The 23,565-nt window shown below is 46.5% G+C and overlaps 1 protein-coding gene across 1 annotated transcript; it reads right to left on the reverse strand.

Annotated features, from left to right (window-relative positions):
* Positions 1-1,128: 1,128 nt before the first annotated feature.
* On the reverse strand, positions 1,129-22,599 carry LOC104513904 (folliculin-interacting protein 1-like; the record flags this gene model as incomplete). The annotated part of the gene is made up of 10 exons (XM_010157405.1): positions 1,129-1,218; positions 2,017-2,218; positions 2,743-2,878; positions 3,605-3,676; positions 4,646-4,729; positions 7,455-7,546; positions 8,083-8,157; positions 8,410-8,510; positions 13,245-13,388; positions 22,473-22,599. Coding segments are annotated over 10 exons (1,123 nt in total), but the record flags the coding sequence as incomplete, so codon positions are not given.
* Between the last annotated feature and the right edge of the window lie 966 nt (positions 22,600-23,565).

Raw genomic sequence — 23,565 nt, forward strand, 5'->3', positions numbered from 1 at the left:
CTGCGCACGAGGAAAGGCAGAGCAGAGCTGGGGGCAGCGGAGGAACCACCGGGGCTGCTCAGAGTTGCCAAACTCGTCTCGGGCCCCTGGGCAGGATCGGCGGCTCCCAGCAGTCACGAGTTCCCTCTGCTCCTTCTCTTGGCACTGCTCACCCCATCCACCTCTCCCTGCAGGCCCACGTGCTCGCTCCTCCCTGCCTCCCGTCCCTGCCGAACGCAGCCTCTGCCCTCCTTCGCAACGCCTGCAGGTGAGGCTCTAAAGAATACAAATACATTAAAAATACACTGTGCCTTTGTCCTGCACCATCACCTAATCCACGGCATTCAGGGAGTGAGGAGCTGTAGAAGAACGAGCGAGCCCTCATGATCTGTCACTGACTGGTAAGACCCATCCCGACGTCAGGATTTTCTGTTCACAGCATCAGCGCGCTGTCTTCCAGCACGTCTGTAACGAGTAGCTCTACACTGGTTGTAAAAGGAAGCACCCCGCCACTCCCATCTGAGAGGAGATGAATCACTCCAAACAGACGGATTTCATCTTAATTCCCTCCCCGTGACTTAAACTATGGAAACAGAGTACAGCGAAACGCCCGCGATGTGCGTCTGCGTTACTGCGTGCGTTAGCTGCCGACCAGAAACGCTCTCCAGGTACGGAGAGCGGAGATTACAGCGCTGCCTTTTACCATGTGCCAGTCCTCCTTCTGGGTAGCTGGTTATCTGAAATGCCTTTAGAGCGGAATTCAGAGCAGGGTAACAGCCTCGCTTTGCTCACCCACCAGGAAAATATGCACTAGGGGAAGATTTCCATAACGGGACTTTGCAATTCTTTCCCCCCCCCCATCTCAACCGGCCATAAAGATAATTTAAGAGGTCGCTGGGAGCTTCATTACTACCTAAAGCACCGAAAGCCTTGATCACCTACACCCTGTTCACGCCGAGCCCTGACGGACACACACTTGGCAAATGCAAACCCACGAACAGATTGTAACGCCTGGCTATCACCAGTACCTTTACTGCACTTCTGCAGAAGGCTTTAGGCATTTTAAGGAACTCAGCCTGCACTAAGGAGAAGATCCTTCTAAACCAGAGTTCAGTGCTTTGGAAAAAACAGACAGAGGAGACAAACTGCTCACCTGAATTCATTCAGGGCATCCACAATTCTGTTATAAGCCAAACTCCGCTGACTGGCATCAGCTGATCTCCGACTCATTTTCATAGCCTTGAAAACAAATCATTAAACAGATAAGTAACACATCGCTACAGAAGCACAGCAAATGGAAAACAAAGTCATGTGTTTGACTTTATCTTTCATGCAACTAGTCATGTAAATAGGGGTTTTTTCAAGTAATAAAACGATGGTACAAGTGCCAACTCTGGTATCTGAGGAAAGAGAGGTGAGGCACATGCGTTCGCAGCCTCTGCTTCTTCTGTGCTTTTCATCACTCAAGGCACAAAAGGGGTCCAAGTTTCACTGCAGTGGCAAAGTAACCACCAAGTGTTTTCTAGAAGAGAGATTTGAAGCAAATCTAACGGCACATTCGAAACGTCGATCTTGGAAAATTTCCTACACAGCAGAATCAGGGGGTTAAAAGGAAAAAGAAAAGCAGCCCGGTATTTATTTACAGCCTGGAATAGCCTAGGGATGGGTTCTGACCCCGCCACCCACTGGACTCGGATGCAGCTGATGCAGGGAGGGAGAGCTGCCCCCGGAAAAGCACCTTCCCCCCGGCCGCTCCAGGGCTTGCTGGGAGCTTACAGTGACTGTTCCCGCTCCCAGCAAGCCCTGGAGCGGAGTGCAGCACGCGCTGCCCTCGCCCCTTGCTGTGCTTTTGCTAGCAGTAAGAAACATCATCAAAGATGCTGTGGAGCAAAGCTCTTCTCTGGTGCGATTCCAACACCCAACAGCACGCTGATCCCTCTTTTGTAAACCAGTAACAGGAGTGAGGAATTCAATCTGACAGGGCTGGGGGGAACATACAGCAATACAAGAGCGAGAAATGAAAGAGACTGTGTTTACCTGTTCTATTGCACTCTTCAGTTTGTTCATGTGACTCTCAAAAAGAGGAAAGTGCGAGAAGAAGAACTCATTGAATTTGTTGTTTTCATCTTCATCCCTCGAGAGTGAAAAAATAACTCCAATTGCTATCTTCTTCTTCCTAACGATTCCCGGGCTTGGACCAGAGCTGTCGTCTGACAAGTTAAAGCTCTCATCCATGGACCTTGAGGCACGAAAAAATAGGAAGTTAATGTAACCCACTGCTTCAAGTTGTACCTTGGTTCCTGTGTAACTCAATTCTTACACATTTAATGTCAATAAACACCTTTTGTTTCAAAAGGTCACCTTTGATAACACCCACTTTGCAATTTTTTGACAAGCAACCATTAATTGATTCTGCGATCACAAAAGCTGGAACCAGATTCAAAGTGTTTGTGGGATCAGAATCCGGTATTCTAGTTCTCTCCCATCTCTGCCACGAATTTGTGTTTTGAGTAGGATTTTAGGGCTTCTTATCCTCAAAAGTACAGCCTACAGGTTTACATTTGGCTGAAGGCTTTCTAGTTAGTGCAAAACAATGACTTTCAGGAAGAAAACGGATACTAAAAAAGACCAGGCAGCCTGACTTACACCTCTGTAAACACCCCACAAGAGAACAAGAGCAGATGTACATATGCGAGAGCAGAATCAAGCCGACAACGGCGGAAAACGTATGGGCAGCAACCAGCACTTCCATTCCCCGCTCACCATCGAGGGAAGACCCCGTTCTCCAAGCTGGTAGTCTGACTGCGACGCCAACGCCGCTGGTAACTGCTAGCACAGCTTTTGTTAAACGAAGAGCCCGGAGATGGAAACGGAGTGATGAGCAGACTGCTAAGAGATGCTGCAATAATAAGAGGAATAAATAAAAATCTCTGCAGAAGAAAGAGCATTTGGAAATTAATATCAGAAACTGAACGAAGGCCCTCAAGAGAAACTGGTGTTGCTTCTCAAGTGCCTTCTCTTTGCTTATCTATGCTTCTTATCTAAAAATAAACAGCTTATAACAACAGTAACCAGATATGCAAGCACCAGGAGGGTGGGACAGTCCTGCAGCTTTACATCACAGGCAACACACAGGCTGCACCTTGCTCATGAACCCCGAGCAACGGGAAATAAATTCTCTGTGGAAAGGAGTAACGTGAATCACACCCTTTAACAGCCTTTGGGATCCCAAGTGCCCAATATCCTGAATGTGGGGGGAGGAGAGGGGCGTTGTGGGGGCGAATTCACATCTTAACGTTACCATACGCCTCAATTTGGAAAGGAGTTGACAAGTATAGTTTAGAAATGCTGCAAACTCATCCCAATATTTAATTTGGCTTGCTTATTTGCAGCAGGCTTTAACAAACCATGCTGCTCTTCAGGTTGCCTGCGAGGTTCCTAACGCAGTACCCTCGACGCCTACGTTTGTACGTATACAGACAGGCATGCATTAATGCTTATATCTAACAAACCAATCGTATTTCAGCCCAGGAAAAACTATGTGATGATGCCTAGATGGCTCAGTGACTAATATTAATGAATATTTTTGGGAGTCCACAGGGTTAACGCATGGAAGTGACATTACCAGATCTCGCTATACCGCTGTCTCTGTCCTCGTTCTGCTCCCTCCCAGGCATATCCATAGGGTTGCTATGAACTGTAAAACAAGGAATACCAATTAGCAGGGGAATATACAGTTCCTTTCTTGTTTGCAGATCTCCATGTAATTAATGAAACAAAAACATGCTCATTAATTCAGATGAACAGCACTGCACAAGGCCATCACCAAAGAAAGGCTGCTTAGCTGAACAAGCCAAAACACACAGCTGAAAAGCTTCTATGTGTTTTTTCCTGAAGTCCATACACCTATTTTAGTATGGAATAGGACTTTTTGTTTCTTGATATGGATATTTTTCAATGAAATTTTAACGTATCAAAAGGATGTTGCTCATGTTCATAGTACTCAATGTCCAGACAAAAAACCCCATCAACAAGCTACATAAACATGAATTCATTCTAATACCAGCTTTATCTGGTATCATATACAATTCTAAAAGGATTTTACAATGCTTTCTTGAAGAAAATAAATACTTTTAAATTGTGAGCAGTGCACTGGTTGTTCAACTAAGCGGTAAGCTGTCCAGATTCACAGTCTGCATATACACAAGATCAAAAGTGTCTCAGGCTCAATAGTCAAATGCGATACATTTCACAAACGTGTGTGTGAAATAAAAGCTACTCAGCCATGGAAATAAGACCCAGCCACTAAAAGCAAGAAATGCCCATTGTAAATGAAGCTAGGTTATCTTTAGTTCTTAGGGTTTGGTTGAAACAAGTCCAGATCAAAACAGCTTGACACTGCTGTGAAAGATTATTTCCAGAAATATGAGATCTACCATGAAATATATGTTTCCAAACCAACACAACCAACCCAAAAAAGGACTATTAAAATGCCTGCTGTCCTCTGGGGATTTAAAGCACGTATCCAAAAAGGTAAGAGAGCAGACACCACTGACCATTCTGCATTTAAAAACAGATAAAAATCTTATTTCCAGGGCTAAACTACAGATGCGCAGAGTTTTGTCACGCCAGCTAGACTAGCCACACCACACAGCACACTGCAAACCTGCAAAGAAAGAGGCGCTCCGGATGAGGCGGAGCGGACCTTGCTCTGAGAATGCCCGCCTGGGGCTGCAAAGCTGGGAAAGACCTACACGGCAAAACGTAAAATACACATGAAAGAACGAGGTTAGTAAAGCAGAACAGTCCGTAGGGAGGGGGCCAGGGCAGGGAGAAGGTATAAGCCAACATCAACGCAGACTAACGTAGGCAGGAGACCAGCTCTTAGGCTTAACAAGAACGTCGATTCAAGGACACAGCTCACAGTTGGACTATATAGTATTTATAGAATTAAATAATAGGCCCAGCTTTACACTGTCTCCCACACAAGGATGGGGTTTCTCTCCAATAGGTTTTTTTTTTTAGCTGAAAAATGATTAATTTATGCAGGCTGAAAGCCTGACTTGATTACAAACAGGAGATTCATGGTGGAGTACAATGTTTGTTTTAACATCCACACGGGTGGGGTGGCCGAGGAACGCTGTTGCTGAAGACGATGGGGAGAGAGAGGGAAATGGCAGGCAGGAATTCATCCCAGTGGAACCAACAGAAAACTACAGGCTGAAACAGTTGTTCTGAGAACAGTCAGTACATCAGTTGAGTGACACGATCATAGAGAAAATAAACGTTAGCAGTCATCGTCGGTTTTAAAGATAACACTGGATTGTAGATATGCCAGGGAAGAGTGTATTTACTGTACACGGAGCCAGGAAAAATGCATGGGTTTTCTTAATGAGTTAATCATAGAATCACAGTCTGGTTTGGGTGGGAAAGGACCTTAAACCCCTACCCAGTCCCACCCCCTTCCATGGGCAGGGACACCTTCCACTAGACCAGGTTGCTCCAAGCCTCATCCAGCCTGGCCTTGGACACTTCCAGGGATGGGGCATCCACAGCTTCTGTGGGCAACCTGTCCCAGTGCCTCCCCACCCTCTCCGGGAAGAGTTTATTGCCAAACCCTCTCCTAAATCTGAAGCTACTGCACTCTCAAAGTTTCTGGTTACAGAGAACAGGAAGCTGCACTGCAGCAAAGCTCCCTTCCATCCTCTTACGGCTTCACTCACTACAGGAAAGGACATGACCAGTGCTGCTTCCCCCTCCCCGCTTTTAACCAGCATATCTGATAGCAGTTTGTAAATAGCTCCCAACCAAAACACATAGACCCTTCTACCACAGGCTGGCAGGAGCCAGTGACTCAGGAGGAGTCTTCACTGCTGAACAGGGCTGTTAGAAAAGCTGCAGTTACAGATTAACTTCTTTACCCACTTTACCCAGGGTTCCCTCCGCGCTGAAACTGTAAACAAACAGTCAAACCCACTGAAAACACGGGCAGCTCGATTGCAGGGGAAGCCTCAGCACCCTCTCCTAGGCGGCGACGCACACCCTGGCACCGAGGTGCCGGCACCTCCCGGGGCACCTCTCCTTTCTGCTCCCTGGGAAGTCACCATCACTACAGAGCCAGACACAGGTGAACGTGTGGCACTGCCTACACCTAAATCATATGGACTCCACGCCCAATAGTAGTATTATCTGGGTCTGAACCTGCAGATTAGGTCACGCTGGCATTACAGCAAGCTCTTGCCAAGCGCAAACCACAACAAAACCCTAAAAGCAGATGAAGCGAGTTCCTCCCGCTTAGATCAGGCACCTCACTCACTCGTGTGAAAACACACCGTTGAAGTCTGAAAGAATACTAAATATTAAGGAAAACGCATCTTTTTAACTTAGCATATTCAGGAAGCATTTAATAGATAATAGGTTCTTACAACTTTAAGTGGCTTCACTTATAAATAGACTGTTGGGAATGATTTTAATGAGGTATAAATGCTTTTCAGGCTCAGAAGCTGTAAGTCCATGTTTAGGTGTAGCTTTATCAAAGTAAGTGGGAAGGAAAGAAGTAAACACACTCAGTAAGAATTAGGACTGTGTCAAAGCGAGAAATCCAGCAAGAAATCAAATTCACTCCTGATTTCCAACCCTGTGAAAGTGTACTTTAAATGCAGCAATATTCTGGAAAGCAAATGTAAAATGAAGCACCTTATTCCACCCACTAAGACAGACGTTTGCCTGGAGAATCCACTATGTAAACCAAGGGAAAGGGAGGATGTGCTGAAGAGCTCATCAGGCTGCTGTACTGGACAACCGAGCCCTAAAGCACAGTGTCTTCACTATCAGCTCCATCCTTCCTGCAGGGAAAAGACCTTCCCCTCCTTCTGTAATCTAATGTTCACAGAGCCTTCACCCACAGCCCTTCCACGAAGGCTGAGAACCAGATGCCAGATGGCTTTCCAAGACTGTTTAGCTTCCACGGTCAGACAGGGAGAGGAGAGAGCCAGAAGATACTCAGTCTCATCTGATCACCAACTCCAGCAACACCGTGCAAGGTTAACTGAGACCAGTACGAAACAGGCGGCCACATGGGCTCAGGTGGCCAGAGTACAGAACAGAATGAAAATTATTAACGAGAATCAGACTGGGGAACTGAGCAGGCAGAACCCATCCTGCCTGATCCGAGACAGGCTGCTCAGGAAGCCATACAGATCGCCACTTTCCACATTTCTGTATCTGAACTGAAGTACACCTATTTCTATCATGTACTCTGCATACAGCTCTGCATACAGCTGTATGCACTGAACTACTGCTGATTCCTCAAACTGACCCGTTTATTCTCCCCCAAACCTCACCAACATTCATTTTCTGCTATGCCGTTAGCTTTCTTTTTTTAGAAATTTGGTTCTATTTAGAAGACTTTTGTATTTTAGAATCTATGATTACTCAGTTACAGACACCAGGAAATAAAATCTGTTTGTAATTACCTATATTCCCAAGAAGTCCGTTCATAATCGTACTGTGGTCAGGCTTTAAGGTATTGCTGTCTTGATTAATGAACTCAAGACTGTCCTGCAACCTATAACAAACACAAAACATAAAACAAAAACAGTGATTTGTATTTGAGTAGAATAGAGTTACTTCACTGTAGCCTGAATGGAACAGACGAGGTAAGAACACAGGCTTCCACTAGAAAAAGCTTTCATAGCCTCAGACACGTCCTCAGTGGGTCCATTAATGCACAGAAAACTGAACAGTCAACCCTCCAAAGGCAGATGTTTTTGTAACACCTTTTACTCCATCTCAGACTGTACTCAGAGCTCCAGCGTTCTGTCCTCCTCCCTCCCCCTTTGGTGGCTGCAGGTACTTTTGTACCACAGGGCATCAAGCTTCACCACATCGGCATTAAAGGAACGGTTCATTCACTCGCTTAAAGCAAAGCCAGGTGAGGAGAACCACAAGGGAAAGGCGAGGACACTGGTGACAGGATGGAGCAGATCAGGGAACAAGAAGTTATCTTTATGGAGAAATAATCTGGAGGGTCCAAAAAAGAGTCTTCTGCATTCTGACATTCATCTGCTTACGTGCACCAGATACAATTTGTAACAGACTCACGTATTCAGGCTTCCGTAGATGCTGCTTCCTGTGCGAGCTGTGAAAACCTTGCTGAGCATGAGCTGAGGAGGTGAGCTGGAGGACAGAACGGAAGATGTCAGTCAGAAACACAGTGCCAAGACAGGCTTTGCTTTCCATTTCACAACCCTCCAGATCTTGCAGACCTAAACACAGCAGCCTTTTGTGTCAAACGTGACACCAGAATAACTTCAAGACAAACCCAAAAGCTCCTTTTACTCTGCACTTGTAGCATTCAACTCAGTACTTATTAGCACTAAGGAGTAAGTCTTCCGAAAGGAAAAAGTCTACACCAAAAATTAATCTTACCGGATCTGGTGAATTTTCAGTGTGGAGCCCTTGTAGCTCATGGCCACAGAGCCAAACATCATCTCTCCAAGCATGTTAGCATCTGAGGAGCACCGAGAACCCTGCAAAAAAACCCCACCAACATTTTTTTAACGCATTTTAAAAGCACACTTCTATTAAGGCAACATAGAGCAAAGGAAAACCTTCGTTATTTAAACAGCAAAATGCCTTGTTTTAACAGCGCTGAACAGGCCAAGTGGCACAGTTCAATACCGATAATGCTCGTGCAGAATGTGATCTTCGCGCTGGCTGTGAGTTAAACCGCTAAAATCACCCAGCAAACCCAACCTGCGTACAGAGGGTGAGGGGAAGGAGACTCAAACTGCGCTGAGTCAGGGGACTACGAAGTTTTAAGAGCGCGCCAACACTCTTCACTGAAGAAGAGCCATAAGGCATAAACTGTGTGTCTGCTCAAGAAGGAGAATCACAAGCTCACTGGAGATCTCAGACACTGCGCTGGAGCCAAGCCGGATTTTCCTGACCAAGACCGATTCACAGCTTATCCATGGATGGGATTTTATATTTGATGCCTCTTTCCACAGCAAAGAGCTGCAGCATCATGATGCCAGGCTTAAGTTGTGCAATTCCCGCTTCTCAGCTGGCGAGAGCTTGCTGCAAGGCACACTGGCTAAACACACAGGAGGAACGTCGCTGTGCCGCACCACAGCCTCGATCACACGCTGCAAACCAAACCCTAAAATTAAAACGTTACTCAGGGCAATCAACTGGAGACGACTGCTCAGCTGACAGTCATCTTATTTGTGTGCCTTCAATGCCGAGATTACTGTCCCTTCATCCAGGGCTGGTTCTTCTCTAGGCAAGCCATGCTAGTTCTGGCTCTCCATTTGTGCCTTGCCCTGAATAATTTAGAATAGCGTGATCGCTCACTCCCAGAGCTCGGGCAGTCCATAGGTGTGGTACTTTGGTACTGTGCAAGAAAGTAATCATTCACCTCAAAGGAAATGTATTGCTAACACATCCTTGGAGTAATCCTTCCAAAAAAATGGTCCCTAAAACCAGTCACAAAAATAACCTTGTGTTTGGAAAATGCAAAGTGCCATTTCGGGCCTACAAGGAAGCTGGGGGGGACTTTTTACAAGGGTCTGTAGTGACAGGACAAGGGGTAATGGCTTTAAATTGAAAGTGGGAGGGTTTAGATTAGATATCAGGAAGGAATTCTTCCCGCAGAGGGTGGGGAGGCACTGGAAGAGGTTGCCCAGAGAAGCTGTGGATGCCCCATCCCTGGAAGTGTCCAAGGCCAGGCTGGATGAGGCTTGGAGCAACCTGGTCTAGTGGAAGGTGTCCCTGCCCATGGCAGGGGGGTTGGAACTAGATGGTCTTTAAGGTCCCTTCCAACCCAAACCATTCTGTGATTTCTCTGTATCCCTTACCCAAGCTCTGAACAACCAAGATGCTCACCTGGATTCCTACGCAGGTTTGGAATATAAATATTTTGCCTAGCGTCAGACAGTGAGCTCAGAGCACAACCAAGGACAGGGTGTCCATGCCACAGATTCCTCCGGGCAGCAAGGAGAGACACGAAAACGGCCACTTGACTTCTGTGCTGACGCTAGCCCGCAGAACGAGGGCAGGAACACGGAAATGCTCAGCCGCCAGAAAGCAACACACTTCTACCACTTCTCAATTTTTAGCTCTTCTCAAGCACTCTCAATTAAGACGATGATACTTTAACAGACACACCATTAACCTCTGAGAGCTGCTGTCAGTGCAGGAAAGACAGGGGATGACTAAAAGCGGCAACTACAGTTGTAAAAACGAGGATACGATGGCGAGGTTGGCTGGTGTTCCTGCGACAGGGCAAAACGTGATCGCCACCCGGGCCTCAGAGAAATTTCCATCTCTACCTCCCGGGGTATCACGCTGCCTGGGCGCACCGTCGGCAGTACTGGAAAAACCAGACTTTAAAGTCAGCCAGTATGACCCAGCAGCTCCAAGGAAATACAAGCATGAATGTTAATGGCTCTAGGAAATGACAGGTCTGCCAGCATCACGAAAACCTGCAGGAAGAACACTGCAAATTACCACAGCCAAATGCAATGATTATTATTTTTGAATCTGTTGCAAATCTCCATTCTGAGTAAATGTCAAGCCCTTGATGATTGGTTTTGGTTTCAAGTTTTTACTGTGAACATCTAATTCTAAAGCTGAGGAAAAATACTTTAAGATAAATTACTGATTTTCCTTGTCAAGCAACCAAATTTAAAAAAAAAAAAGCAAGTGAAAATCAGCTGCTTTCAAATTTAATTATAGGGGTTTCCCTTTCCTCTGAAAGACAGAGAGAAGCAATGCTGAAGGCAAAGAGCATGGGAAGATGCACCCAGGGCCTGTTTCTGCCTGGCATTTCACCTACATTCAGCAACCCTCATTTTACCACGCCTAACAGAGGATGCATGCATTTAGCATGGAAACACTGCCACAGCTCAACTCTTTGGGCCTTTAACGCTCTAAAAGAAAGGTCACTCAAGACCAAAGTAGAGTGCAATCAACTGAGGAAAGGGGTTAAATATTAAAAACTCAAAAAATAGCCACAGAGCATCTGGCAAAAAGGGCACAACCTCTGGCACTGACAGCTTGGACACAAACCAATTCCCTAGGTCATATTTACAAGCTCACATAAAAACTGATCATAAAAATAGTCACAAGTGTTTGTTATTGCACATTAGCATATAGGAGGTAGTCATTTGGAAATGACATTTTTGAATATGTCATTTAATATTCCATTTAATATTCCACTTACTGGACATACTGTCCTATAGATAACTAAGTACAGGTGAAAATTAAAAATACAGCACAGAAACAAATGTCCAATGTCGTGATCAGCAAAAGACTTTCAGTCCTGACCACGCTGATAAGCGGGTACAGAGGCCACACTAGTGTCATAACGTGAAAATGAACGTGGGCAGGCTTAGAACCATATTCAGCTTCATCTTAGTGGTTTCTGATCACATCTGTGAGGGATCTGGCTAGGATGTAATTAAAAATATAGAAGCCTGGAAACAAACCCCTGTATTTCACCTGCTAATTAAAGTTGCTCATACATAGTCAAAGTGTATTTAAACAAGGAAATATATTTACAAAGTCCTATAGCATTGTATTATTTGGAATTCCATTTTATAGCTTAAAAAAAAAAAACCCCAAAGACAAGAGACTTCTAAACACTGCAGATAAACAAAGTAACTCCTGAGGTTAGACTGAGCAGTTAGAAGATGGGAAGCGCCAGGGCGAGTGGTGTCTGGACAAAGTCACGCTGGCCCTGCCGCGTACATGACGGCACATTTTACTGTGCAGTGCAGAACTCGGGTATTTACGGCTGGCCGCTCGCTCACTGGGGAAGCCCGGAAGGAGTTTGGGGAACACAGGAGATAGTTTACAACAAACTTGCAACAAATACGCTGTGGAAGAGCATGGAAGGGCGGCTTAACCGGGACGTTTCTCGCATACTTTCTGAGCCAGTCACAGAGCCTTTCAGCTCGAGTCAGTCGAGTCCGGCTAAGTGATACGTGTGAGGAAACGGGGACTTTAAAGGGAAAACTTTCCACAGCTTTAAAACACACTGTCATGCCAACCACTAATATGAATTTCCTTTAGTAACGCTGACCATTGTTCGCATGGAGCCTGCTCAGTAGGAGAGAGAAGCATACTTTCTGAGCCAGTCACAGAGCCTTTCAGCTCGAGTCAGTCGAGTCCGGCTAAGTGATACGTGTGAGGAAACGGGGACTTTAAAGGGAAAACTTTCCACAGCTTTAAAACACACTGTCATGCCAACCACTAATATGAATTTCCTTTAGTAACGCTGACCATTGTTCGCATGGAGCCTGCTCAGTAGGAGAGAGAATTTCTGGATGGTGGGGGCATCGTTTTTCTTGGTGACACAATGCGCAAAGGAGGTTATTCTGTGTTGGAAGGAAGCTGCTGACAGAAATGTCTCTCCCTTTCGTAACCGCAGCTAAATGCCCTTCCAGAAAGGGAGGAATGGAAAACAGAACTTCAGCCACCTTACTAAATCTGTGGAAAAGAGTGTGATGAGGAAGAGCAAACAAGAAGGCGCAGCTCGCCAAACAGAGCGAGAAGTAACCCGAGAGCGGGACAGGCAGCGCTGAAAGGTTCTTCTGGAGTAAGACGTCCGTAGTACTGTACGTCAGAACACGCTGTGGAGATAGCAGCTTCCCTCAAACACACAATTACTTCATTACAAAGAGTGGAAGGGCTTAGTTCTATTTTAAGGTGGCTTAATATAAAACACTTGTGATCCATGGAAGGAGAGATGACAGAAATATATCCGTGTCAGATGACTCTAGCTACTCTCCTGGCCAAAATCTCTTACGTAAAACGTAACTCAAATGCACTGAATCCCCTGTTACAAAGCTGTTACACAGCCTATCCCCCTACAGACTGTATGTTTCTCCGTTATTTCCCTGGCATTTAGCAACACAGTAAGATAAGCTACCTCAGCTATACCAAGATATTTGTGCCAGGTCTGATCACACTGAACACGTGTCATCACCCAGCTCCTAACACAGAACAATTGCCCTGGAGAGACTGCTGCCACTCACGACAGATCCCGAGAGAACCAGCTGCTTGGTTTTAGACTTGTTCCAACCCAAAGCTACAGACTTAAAACATTCCTGAGTCAGAGCGAAAGTCTGCCTTTGACTGAAAACCGCTCTCCACCGACAGCCTCTCATTTCAAGCATTTAAAAACATTCAGTACCTCACCTGCCTTTAGTATTTAACATGGGCTGTGCAAAAAAAAAAAAAAAAAAAGAGTGACTCACCTGGTATTTTGGGCATTGTTCTTTTGCATCAGAGAATGAGGAGGATGAATTGATTGAACTATCCAAGGAAGAAGAGCTGTCTCCTCCGGGTTTCAGTTGGCAACATTTCCCAAAAACTCTCACCTGAGCGTCGCTGCAGAGTTTCTGAAATACAGACAACACAGGCGCCACGCTAAGACCCACAGCCTGCAATCACTGTTCAGCAGCATGGTACTTACCCGTTTAGGTAAGACATTCAACAGCTGAAGGGCTTATGCCCAGGAAACCAGGTAACAGTATTTATGCGTGTCTCTCGCAGCCTGGCTGCAGGAAAGAAAGCTGAGCTGGTTTACTTCCAATCAGCCAGGAGCTAACAGGTCGCTCCCACTCCATTTTCCTAAGTAGTCATCCATCTCCAACGCTTCAGAAATGACTTTTTTAGACCCAAGATAAAGAGGAAGGACGGTCTCAAAGTGCTCAAAGGAAGGATGGCCACAAGAGGCTCCAGCTGTCTTCACCTTGCCCCCGTGCCCAGGGGACAGAGGTGATGATGGGCATGGACATCGTCGGTGATGCCGGCCCGATCACGACGTACAGGGAAACACACCGATTAGGAATAATCGAGCAACAACATCACAGAATTCAAGAGAGAGAGAAGATACTGATTTTTATAGAGCTCTCCCTAGCTGTATCTAAACCCCCTAGTTTTATTAAAGAGCGGCACAGACGTGACAATCTTCCTCTTGTTTTCAGTATGAGGGAATTAAGAGTCTGAAAACAGACAAAGCTGCAAAGCAGAGCCAGTGTTACAGAGAAGGCAGAAAAGTTTCACAGAACGATGGAGAAATGGTCCAAGGGGTGATTTCTGACAGAGATTCAGACAGAAAGCATAGCAGAAGAGGGAGCTGGGAGGGCTCAGACGCAGCTGGAGCTGACAGAGGATGGGTAGGCTCCGCGCCCGCTCTACACCGGCACTATTATCAATCCCCACACGGGAGACGCTCCACTGCTGTTTCCTTCACTGTTTATAAACATTTGTGATTTCCCCTGCGAATCTCAACATCCCAAGTGGAATCAGCACCTACGTTATTAGTGCCACGTACTCTGGCATTAGGCAACCCCCTGCACCTGACGATCTCAGCCCGTTTTTCATACACTCATTACACTTCAGCATACCCACGGAGGGCTGGCATTGTTTACGTTCGGTAGTGGGCAGCACCAGGAGACAGAAATAGCCTGCCCTGCTCAAAGCTACATGCGAACTCTGCCCTACGGCTTTCTTAATTAACATTTCCTATAAACCGCCAAACCAGTAAGAGCAAGCTGGACGCAAAGCCTACAGTTAGCAAGGTTCAAGGGACAGATGGAAACACAGAAGTGCTGTTCTGTGTCACAGCTTCACCTCTGGACTCACAGGTCTGTAGCACAAGCTCCCCTTTCGCTGGAAAACATAAGTACATCTCAATATTTACAGCTATGAAAAAAGGAATTGACATGTGCTGTGCACTGATGAGGCTGCACCTTGAATCCTGGGGTCAGTTTGGGCCCCTCCCTCCAATAAAGACACTGAGGGGCTGGACCATGTCCGGAGAAGGGAACAGAGCCGGGGAAGGGGCTGGAGCACAATTCCTGTGAGGAGCAGCTGAGGGAGCTGGGAGGTTCAGCCTGGAGAAGAGGGGGCTCAGGGGAGACCTTATCACTCTCCACAACTCCCTGAAAGGAGGGTGCAGAGAGGGGGGGTCAGTCTCTTTTCCCAAGCGATGGGACAAGAGGAAACAGCCTCAAGTTGCACCATGGGAGGTTTAGGTTGGATATTAGAGAAAATGCCTTCCCAGAAAGGGCTGTCAGGGACTGGAAGGGGCTGCCCAGGGAGGGGGGAGTCACCACCCTGTGAAAGGTTTAAGAGCCATGTGGGCGAGGTGCTCAGGGACAGGGGTCAGTGGTGGTATCAGCAGTGCTGGGGTAACGGTTGGACTGGATGGTCTTAAAGGTCTTTTCCAACCTAAAGATTCTGTGACATACTCAAGGCACAGGGTGGTAACTTCATGACCCGGCTCAATAATCAGCAATAACTGTACAAAAAGACCACTGTCCTTACTGCTGTGGAGGGACTTTGATGAGGGACAAGGTGGGAATCCCATGACACCACCCTAGGCTGTGCAGGACACTTTTCTGTGGGGTTTTTTTTTTTTTGCTAAATCTCACCCCTGGTTAGGGACAGGTGACTTTATTTGGCCCTAACTGTAGGTGAGACTTAGCAAAACAGCAGGAAACGTCAGGGATTACTGAGCTCCATGCGGCAGTCTGCACTGCTGCTCCCATTAGAGCTGCTGCCACAGAAAGCCTTAAGGAAAAATGTGCAGCCAAATCAGTAATTCTGTGGCAGAGGGGAAGGAACCGGTCACTAGCGCCGAGTGCTGTGCTCTGCTGACATGCACAGCCGCCCATAGTAGCATCCTCTCCTTACGACATCGTGGCGAGCACACTGAATTCATGCAAAACGTAGATCTGCTAACGGCGAGTACGTGTGGCTTGAGCACAGTACACAATGGCTGGAGCATGTGAATGATCATCATATGACTTCAGTAGGAACTCGTGAACCAGAATTGCATTTTATCTCTGACACAAACAACAATGTCCTAGGCTAGGCAAGCATCATGTGATAAAACCACATAAAATCCACAGGGTTACAAGCAGCTTTTGCAGGCAAACCACATTTCAGCTTGCATTTTCCATCAGATGTCGAAAGTTCCTTCTAAAAAGTTACAACTATAACTAAGCTTCCTTGAGACTGTAAAGCCAGTAAGTGCATTTCTGCAGGTGAAAAAAAAAAAACCCACAAAAACACACTTCTGTGCATTAAAAAAACCAGACTAAATTTGCAAATTACTTACTGTTAAATGATTTCTTCTTGTTATCATTGCATTTTTCTGCACAGTAACTTTCCCCAAATCCACTGGGGAGTCTGCTATCTTGAAGCAATAGTTGCCTAATTCCAATAGCAAGCCAGAAAAACGGCCGTTTGGTCTTTGCAGTGGAGTTTAATGAACCAAGACTCCTGCCAGGATTCTGTAAAGGAGGTCAGGATCTTTCAGATACCACTTCTCAGAACCTCGTGAACAGTAAATCCCTCCTAAAATGCAGAGCAGTGACAAATTTTGGTGTTTGTGCTTTTACAAACGTAGCATGTGCTTAAGAATAGCCTGATCATGAGATCGAGTACCTGCAGTGCCCCTCTGCTCGGCAGTTTCTGACTCCAGGTGTCAATGAAATTTTAGATGCTACAAGTCTCAAGATATTATGCATCCCAGGAGTGGGATTACTTGCATTCCAACACAATATTCCAAAGATAATCAAGCCAGGTTTCCAAAAATTAAAAGGTAACTTAATTATGTAAGAAGGGAAAGTTCCAAAATTGCAGATTTTCCTTCCCAACGGACATAGCTGCAACACATCAGATCCCTGGGCGAAGTGCTGCTGGAGTCCTCCGAAACGCCCTTTTGCTGGAGAGCAGAACCTCTGCTGGAAGGGTGCCGGGGGCAGCGGCGCTCCCAGCTGCCAGGCTGCCCTCCCCGCTGTGGTCACGCTCTTTGTTCTGCCTCTGCCAACTCGCTGCACACACCGCCCAGCTCCACAGACTTTCTGGCAGCCACAGTTCTTACATGAGAGGTCGTCGTCTGCTGAAAGTCTTGCAGACCTATCGGGTAGTACTGAAGATAACTTAGAATAAAATGTCTTTATAGTACCACAGAGTACAAAGTAGTTTCCTGCTACAGTTCTGCTTCTGGAATCTCTTTTCTCCACCTCTATCAGCAAAGACCTTTAACTCTCTGCCACAAGGTCTATAAATTCATCTGGAAGTGGAAAGAACGTGCCTGGTGCTGTGCACAGGAAGAGGAATTTCTGCTGAGCAAGTTTTGGGGTGGGGGTAAGAAGGCCGCTGAAAGCAGCCTGGCACTGAACTGAACCCAGGCAGAGTGCGTGTGTCAGGGCTGTGACCGAAAGAAAGACAAATGCCATCCCATGCTTTACTCTCTCCTACCTCTCTGCGACAGCAGGTGCTCACATACCACTGTGGTGGTAGGGATAGAGAAATCTGTATATCCAAATAAAGTTGCCACTCAGAGCTCTGTACCTCACTTTAGAGCAGGTTATTCAGCAAAGATGAAATACAATTCCAAAACAGATAAATTAACTCTTTTGCTGTATTAATATGTATTGGTCTGAACGTGTGATTCAATGTACGCATCCACCTAGGACACAACAGTAACTTGAACAGGTATTCATTCCTTCCCTTCCAAGTGCTGCTGTAAAAATCCAGGTCTCTTTCTTAAAATGCAGCTGCCAAGTGCTACATTCTGCCTTTATTTTCAGAGCTGTCAAGTTCCTCTATTCCTCAGGGGTCAGTGAAAGAAGTAAAGAGAACCCTATGCTCCCCCACTCCACTACTCTTCTTCCATTTCTGTGTAGAGAGAGTAAGCAGAGCTAAGAAGGTGGGACTCTGTGCTTACAGCCAGCGTTTTTATCCGTCTGCTCAGCCTGACTCACTGCAAACCTGCCCACCGAGAGCCAGAGCCAGCCCAGAGTCGCCGTTTCACACAACCCACCTAAAAGCAAAAGGCTCACTATCCAATTACTAATCCCTCAAAGCAATTTGCTGCTCAACATTTATCCAGTGCTGAAGTATCTTAGAACATGTGACTAATCCCGGCTTGTTTAAAACAGCATGCCGTTTTTCTACTTTGGGATAAATAAGACATTTGGAGTGAAAGAAATTGCCGTGCTAGGAGATCAAGTATCGTATGACCTTTCAGTGAAATTATCCCAAAGAGGAAGGCAACTAGGTTACACGGCAAAAGTGAACTTTTCGCTCCCCAAACGCAAGTCCACTGTTGCACCTCTAGATCTCAAATCCTGCACCCCAGGGCCACTCATTCCTCTTTCATTTCTTCAAAAAAACAAAACAAACCCTGCTTCTGAAAATCCTCTTCTGACTCTGGGTCTTGGGGACAAGCCACTGTCCTTGTCTGATTCCCTGTCTTTCCCTCTTCCCTGCCAAACCACCCAAACTCCAGACCCCTGCTCAGCACAGTGCACATCTTGCTTCTTGCTTTCTTTCCTCCCAGTCCCTAGACACCTCTTCTTCCTCCCGGCAGCAGCTCTCTTCAGTCACATCCCTACTGGCAAACACCATCCTGTCATCAGTCACCAGCAGGCAACGCAAAAGGAGAATGAGCAGTTCAACCAGACAGCTAAAAACCACTCTCCCCATCCCCAGGCTCCTTCAGGCTGCTCTGAGGAAAACGCTGATGCAAGATTCCCCTCCCAGCTGCTTCTTTGCTTTACTCCCCACTTCTCCATGGCACCATTACTGCAGCATCCTTACCCCAGTCGGTTGCTGTCCCGTGCAGGAGAACTCCCCACGCTTCAGCTGGCCTTCGCACACTAACATTTTATGGCGAGATAACTCACGCGCTGTGCAAGAGCGGCGGCACAGTAAAACACCGCACAGCCTTCGTGTAAGGTTAGCGTGAACGCAGCGTCAAGGTTGGGAAGCCAAGCACACCGGGGTCAGGGAAGGCAGAGCCAAGGCTGAAAGCTCAGCACTGCCTGGGCCACCTGGCCTCTGCACCCTGGAAAGGAAAAGGAGCTGCGTGCCGTGCTCAATACCTGTGTTCACAGGCGGCTCCTGGCTTGGCAGCTCGGTCGAAGCCAGCGGGGTGACGTGTGCTGGGCCTCGCAGGACGAGGCACACGCCGAGGCGAGCGGGGCTGGTGGCACGTGTGAGCGGAAAGCAGGCACCAGAGGAAAAGGAGCAGACAAGCGCAGAAATGAGTCTGCTAGTAGAAATCAGTCATCGGTCGCAACGCTGTCACCTGCAAACCAAGTCATAGTCGCACTAGAAATGAGACTCAGCAGTATGAGGAACAAACTCCGAAGTAACTCTCTAGAGGAGATAGTGGATCAAACCCATGAGCTTGCCCCAGAAGTGCTCTGACAGCCCAAAATCCCAGGGATGTGGATGCTTGGGTGTGGACCGAGGCTGTTCAGTAAAGGCGTCAGTAACGTCCACTCGTATCACACGCTGCCCTGGTATATTCACTACGCAAATGCCTGTTCTGATACGTTCGCTCATGGCTCAGTGTCAAACGGTTGGAAAGGGCAGCCGCTCTCTTCTGGGATACCCTGGCAGGACTCGGAGCAGGGAGTTACCCAATTTCCTGATGCTCCTCAGGCGTCTGTTGGCTCTGCTTACAGAGCCCGGCTGATCAATAGCCCATCCCTGGGAGAGCCGGGGAAGCACCTCTCCTGCTTAGCACCAAAAAAGGTATAGGACTCACAAAGGGGATCTCTCTGCCTCCCCCCATGCCAAGCACCCACAGCTCCTAAGGCGGATCTCTGCCCGGCCGCAGTGGAAACGCCTGGCACAGCCCTCAGCCAACATTCCCAGTGCAGTGGCCGCCAGCCCTCCGGATCACCAGACTGCTTCTCGGCTTTGCTTGCCAAGTTTAACTCTAGAAGGACCCGGGGAAAACATCACTTCTGCACAACTGAAATACTTTCACAGCCATACTGCAAACTCTCAGCTGCCTTCTGTCTGTCTGTGCAATACCTCCCCAAAATTCTTGTTTACCTAATAGTCAGCTTCATTGAAGACATGAGGGGACTGATTTAATATCCATGGAAACACAAAAACCTTATTTGTGTTCTAGTCGCGTTTCCCTCGTGGATAATACAGCGCTAATAATGCTTTAATAAGCAGAGCCCAGCTCGGTGCGAGCACAAACTGCAGTTTTCTCTCATCAGAAAGTCAGAGCATCCTGTTTTATTTCTTGAAACATCTGTCTCTGGAAAAGTTTGCTCTGATGCTCCTGGAATTTTATAACCATACCTTCCCCTTATAGAATTCAGATGACTGACCCATGTGCAACCCTGGTCCACCACAGAAAACTCTTCACATATGTTGAGATCAGATATATAAAAAAAGGTCAAAGTTTAGCTGGATTGCTGCAGGCATACCACTCTTAAATCATAACTGCTTTCACATCTCAAAAGCAACAGAAAATGGGAACTGAAGAGCACAGCAGCATACAGCAAACAAACTCTCCCTGTGCTCCACATCAGGCTGATCAGACTCCAGCAGAACAGCCTGCCCGCTGCTAGGAACTCTGGAAAATCTCTCCCCAAGTGTTATTTGTAAAACCAGAGGTATAAATCACGTTAGGAAACCAGGGGGGGGAGTGGACAGAGATGCAGAAAGTGTTGGCTTTTGTGGGGTAGTGAACAGATACCCTTTGAGAAGGGAGAGCGCCCAGCCCACACACGTCTTGCTGCAAAAGGGCAAGAGTGCCTTGGAATGTGCTTAGAGCCAAGATCTGGCTTTGTATGGGCAGGGTGTGTCTTTGTTAATGAAAATCATGATAAAGAGCGAGAAAAATAAACAATGCAATTCCCTGAAAATGGCCAGTACATCCTGCTAAGTGTACAAGCCTGTACTGAGCTTGCAGCAAGCCGAGCCGAGGATCTGCTGCACGTTTTTACCTGCATAATGTTCCTGCTACTGCAAAGTTATGTTTTATGAGGAAGGTTTTGCCTGCCTTGGTATTACCTGAGTGCTGCAGAAGGCAGATATCATGGCAAGCAAAAGTTTCAATATATTCTCTTCCAAAGTCCCCTAATACCACAAAAAAAGGACTATGTCAGGTTACTAGGGATAAGCACTGGGCATTTCCAACACCCTGGGAACAGTCTTTCTCCACCAGTCTCACATACTAATTGCAGAGAGATGGTGAATACAGCTATTTCCCTCCCCCTTAGCAAAGAAAAATAAAGGAGAGATTAATATGGAACCGTATTAACTTAATTATCAGCCATTTATTCTGCTGCTGTTGAGCTGCCACAGTCAATGATCTTTCTGAAATAAACCAAAACGGTGAAATTTGCAAGTTCACTGTGCAAGTATGGATCTACCCTAAAGAGGTTCAAGGCTTCCAAGAAATCAACTGAAATATGGCAGGAGGATTTATACTGTACGTCATCTTTTTTATTCACGAAGTATCAGCATAGGCAGCAAGTCGTACCGATAAACCACTGCCTCTTGTCTTTAAAAGCCTGCTTTCCTGGCAAGAACACCGAGAAGAGGAACTTATAAAGCCATTCCAACAAGCTGGAATTCAGAAGAAAGGTGCATTTTCTTCAACATTCGTGAAACTTGCTTTACTTCACAAATCCTAAGAACTAGGAAATTGGGATCTTGATGCATGGCTATGAAAGCGCTGGAGTTAGTGCCGGAGAAGCCTGGAAGTTAGTGCCCACTGACTCCCAGAGGTTGGGATCTGCGGACACAGGAAGCACTCAGGACCAGGGCGAGCAGCAGTAGGCTGGCAGCACTCAGCAACAGGCCGGAAGAGTTTCCAGAGCTGGATGAAGAATCTTCTGGCTGCCCTCCAAAACCCAGCATGAAAACCAGGGCTCAGGGGTAACATGTTATTTTGTGTACTTCTGCTTACAGAACTTAGTAAGTCCTACGGGTAAAAGCCGTCAGGACCATAAATTTCAGCTCACACAGTGCTTTCTGCTTGCAGAGCTTAAAACGGTTTGCAAATCTTTTTCGAGATGGTAAAAGGAAGTTCAAAGCACCAAAATAAGTTCTCCAACCTCACACAACCACTTACAATGGCACTGTGGCTAGAAATTAATCTTCTGGCCAGAGCCCCCAGAAGGGAGTATCCTCCTCTGACCGCATCCATTACCGTTTCAATTAATAGATTACCATGCAGCCCATGCCAAAAGGAAACAGAAAAAGTTGTCAAGTAACTTTGTGTGGAAAAAAAACTGTCAGCAAAGCACAAAATGACTGGCAAAAGCTAATGAAACAGGATGGAGGAAGACACAGGACTGCAAGACCTTCTGATTAAGAGCGCAGACCCCACCATGGCATAAAAGCACATCTATAAGTATCAGTTAATGCCCTGCCTCAGCCCCCCAGCAGTGCCTGCTGCAGCCCCAGGAAGGAATCCTTCTCTCTGAAAGAGCAGAAAGTAGACAAGCCCAGGAATAGAGATCACAATAGTACTTAAGAGTTGTTAAGAGCGAAATCACTGAAGCCTGAGTAATTTGCAACTTAACAGGCATTTAAATATAGCCCCACATAAAACCAACTGTGAATAAACCAGAACATTTGTGATTTATCGATCTTGCCATTTAAAAAAATACAGACTATGACCAGTAGATCACTGAAGTACTCACCGACACAGAGACATCCTCTATTTTTCTTTTAGCGCTGGAGTCAAATAAGACATTCCGTCCTCTTCTTTCGCAGTCCTGATACACGATCAGTCGGATCTGACTCGGGTCAAACTCCGGCAAAGGCCAGCTTTAATCAAAAAACAAAGAAGCAGAAAGATCAATCACCACGATTCTTGGTTACACTGTTCTTTCTGTATTATGTGTATATGTTACTTGATTAAAACAAAGTGCAATGCCATTTCATTTGCAGCCACAGGTTTTCAGCCTCATGGGTTGGCAAAGCACTGAACTCCACAGCTGAAAAAATGCAAAGTACCTGTCCTACCCCTCTTCAGGTTTCACAGCGTAGTAACGCACGTGTATAGAACTGGCTGCACTGTTACACACTACAACCTTCATACTAAAACATGTGCTTTGACGCTGGGGAACAGAGCCACGTGTAGCTTGGTCCTGACTACACACTCAGGTCCTCGCTACATCCAGACTTAGAAATAATCTCCACTTAAGCCACTGTGGTTCAAGGCCACGCTGCTGCATGGGTCAGCAACACACATACTGCAGTCTTAACACACCTATTCCCAAACTGGTTTTGCAGTCAGAAACAAGGAAAGGAGCTTTCCTGAGTCCCTGCCTTCCCCAGTGCTGCTGACTTGAGAGAAGCTCTGCAAAGGGAGAGCTTCCAGGGCTCAGGTCGGAATACCAAAGCATAACCTTAGCTTCAAGGGTGCTTTGTAGCCATCATCTTAAATTTCCATTTTAAAAAAATGCCATCACTTTAAAGCCCAGCAAGCATTGTTGCCCATGGAGTTAGGAATCCATCTTCAGTTCTTGGAAGATAGGAAACAAGATGCCTGCTCTATCCATGAAACCAACAGGAATCATCTTTCAGCCAGTTACGAGCCATTTCCTAGATCAACTGAAATCCTATCTTCCTTATCCTTGGCTTTTAGGCAAGCAGGGTTAGCATGAAACCCCAAGAAGTGAGAAACGAGGCCCTGGAAGTTTCCAGCCATTAATGACAGATACAGGCTCCCAGTTTACAAGGAGCTGTACATTTATTTCAGCAGAAAGACACCCATGTGTGATAATACAG

Source organism: Eurypyga helias, unplaced genomic scaffold (assembly GCF_000690775.1).
Source record: "Eurypyga helias isolate BGI_N326 unplaced genomic scaffold, ASM69077v1 scaffold3418, whole genome shotgun sequence".
Taxonomy (NCBI): Eukaryota; Metazoa; Chordata; class Aves; order Eurypygiformes; family Eurypygidae; genus Eurypyga; species Eurypyga helias.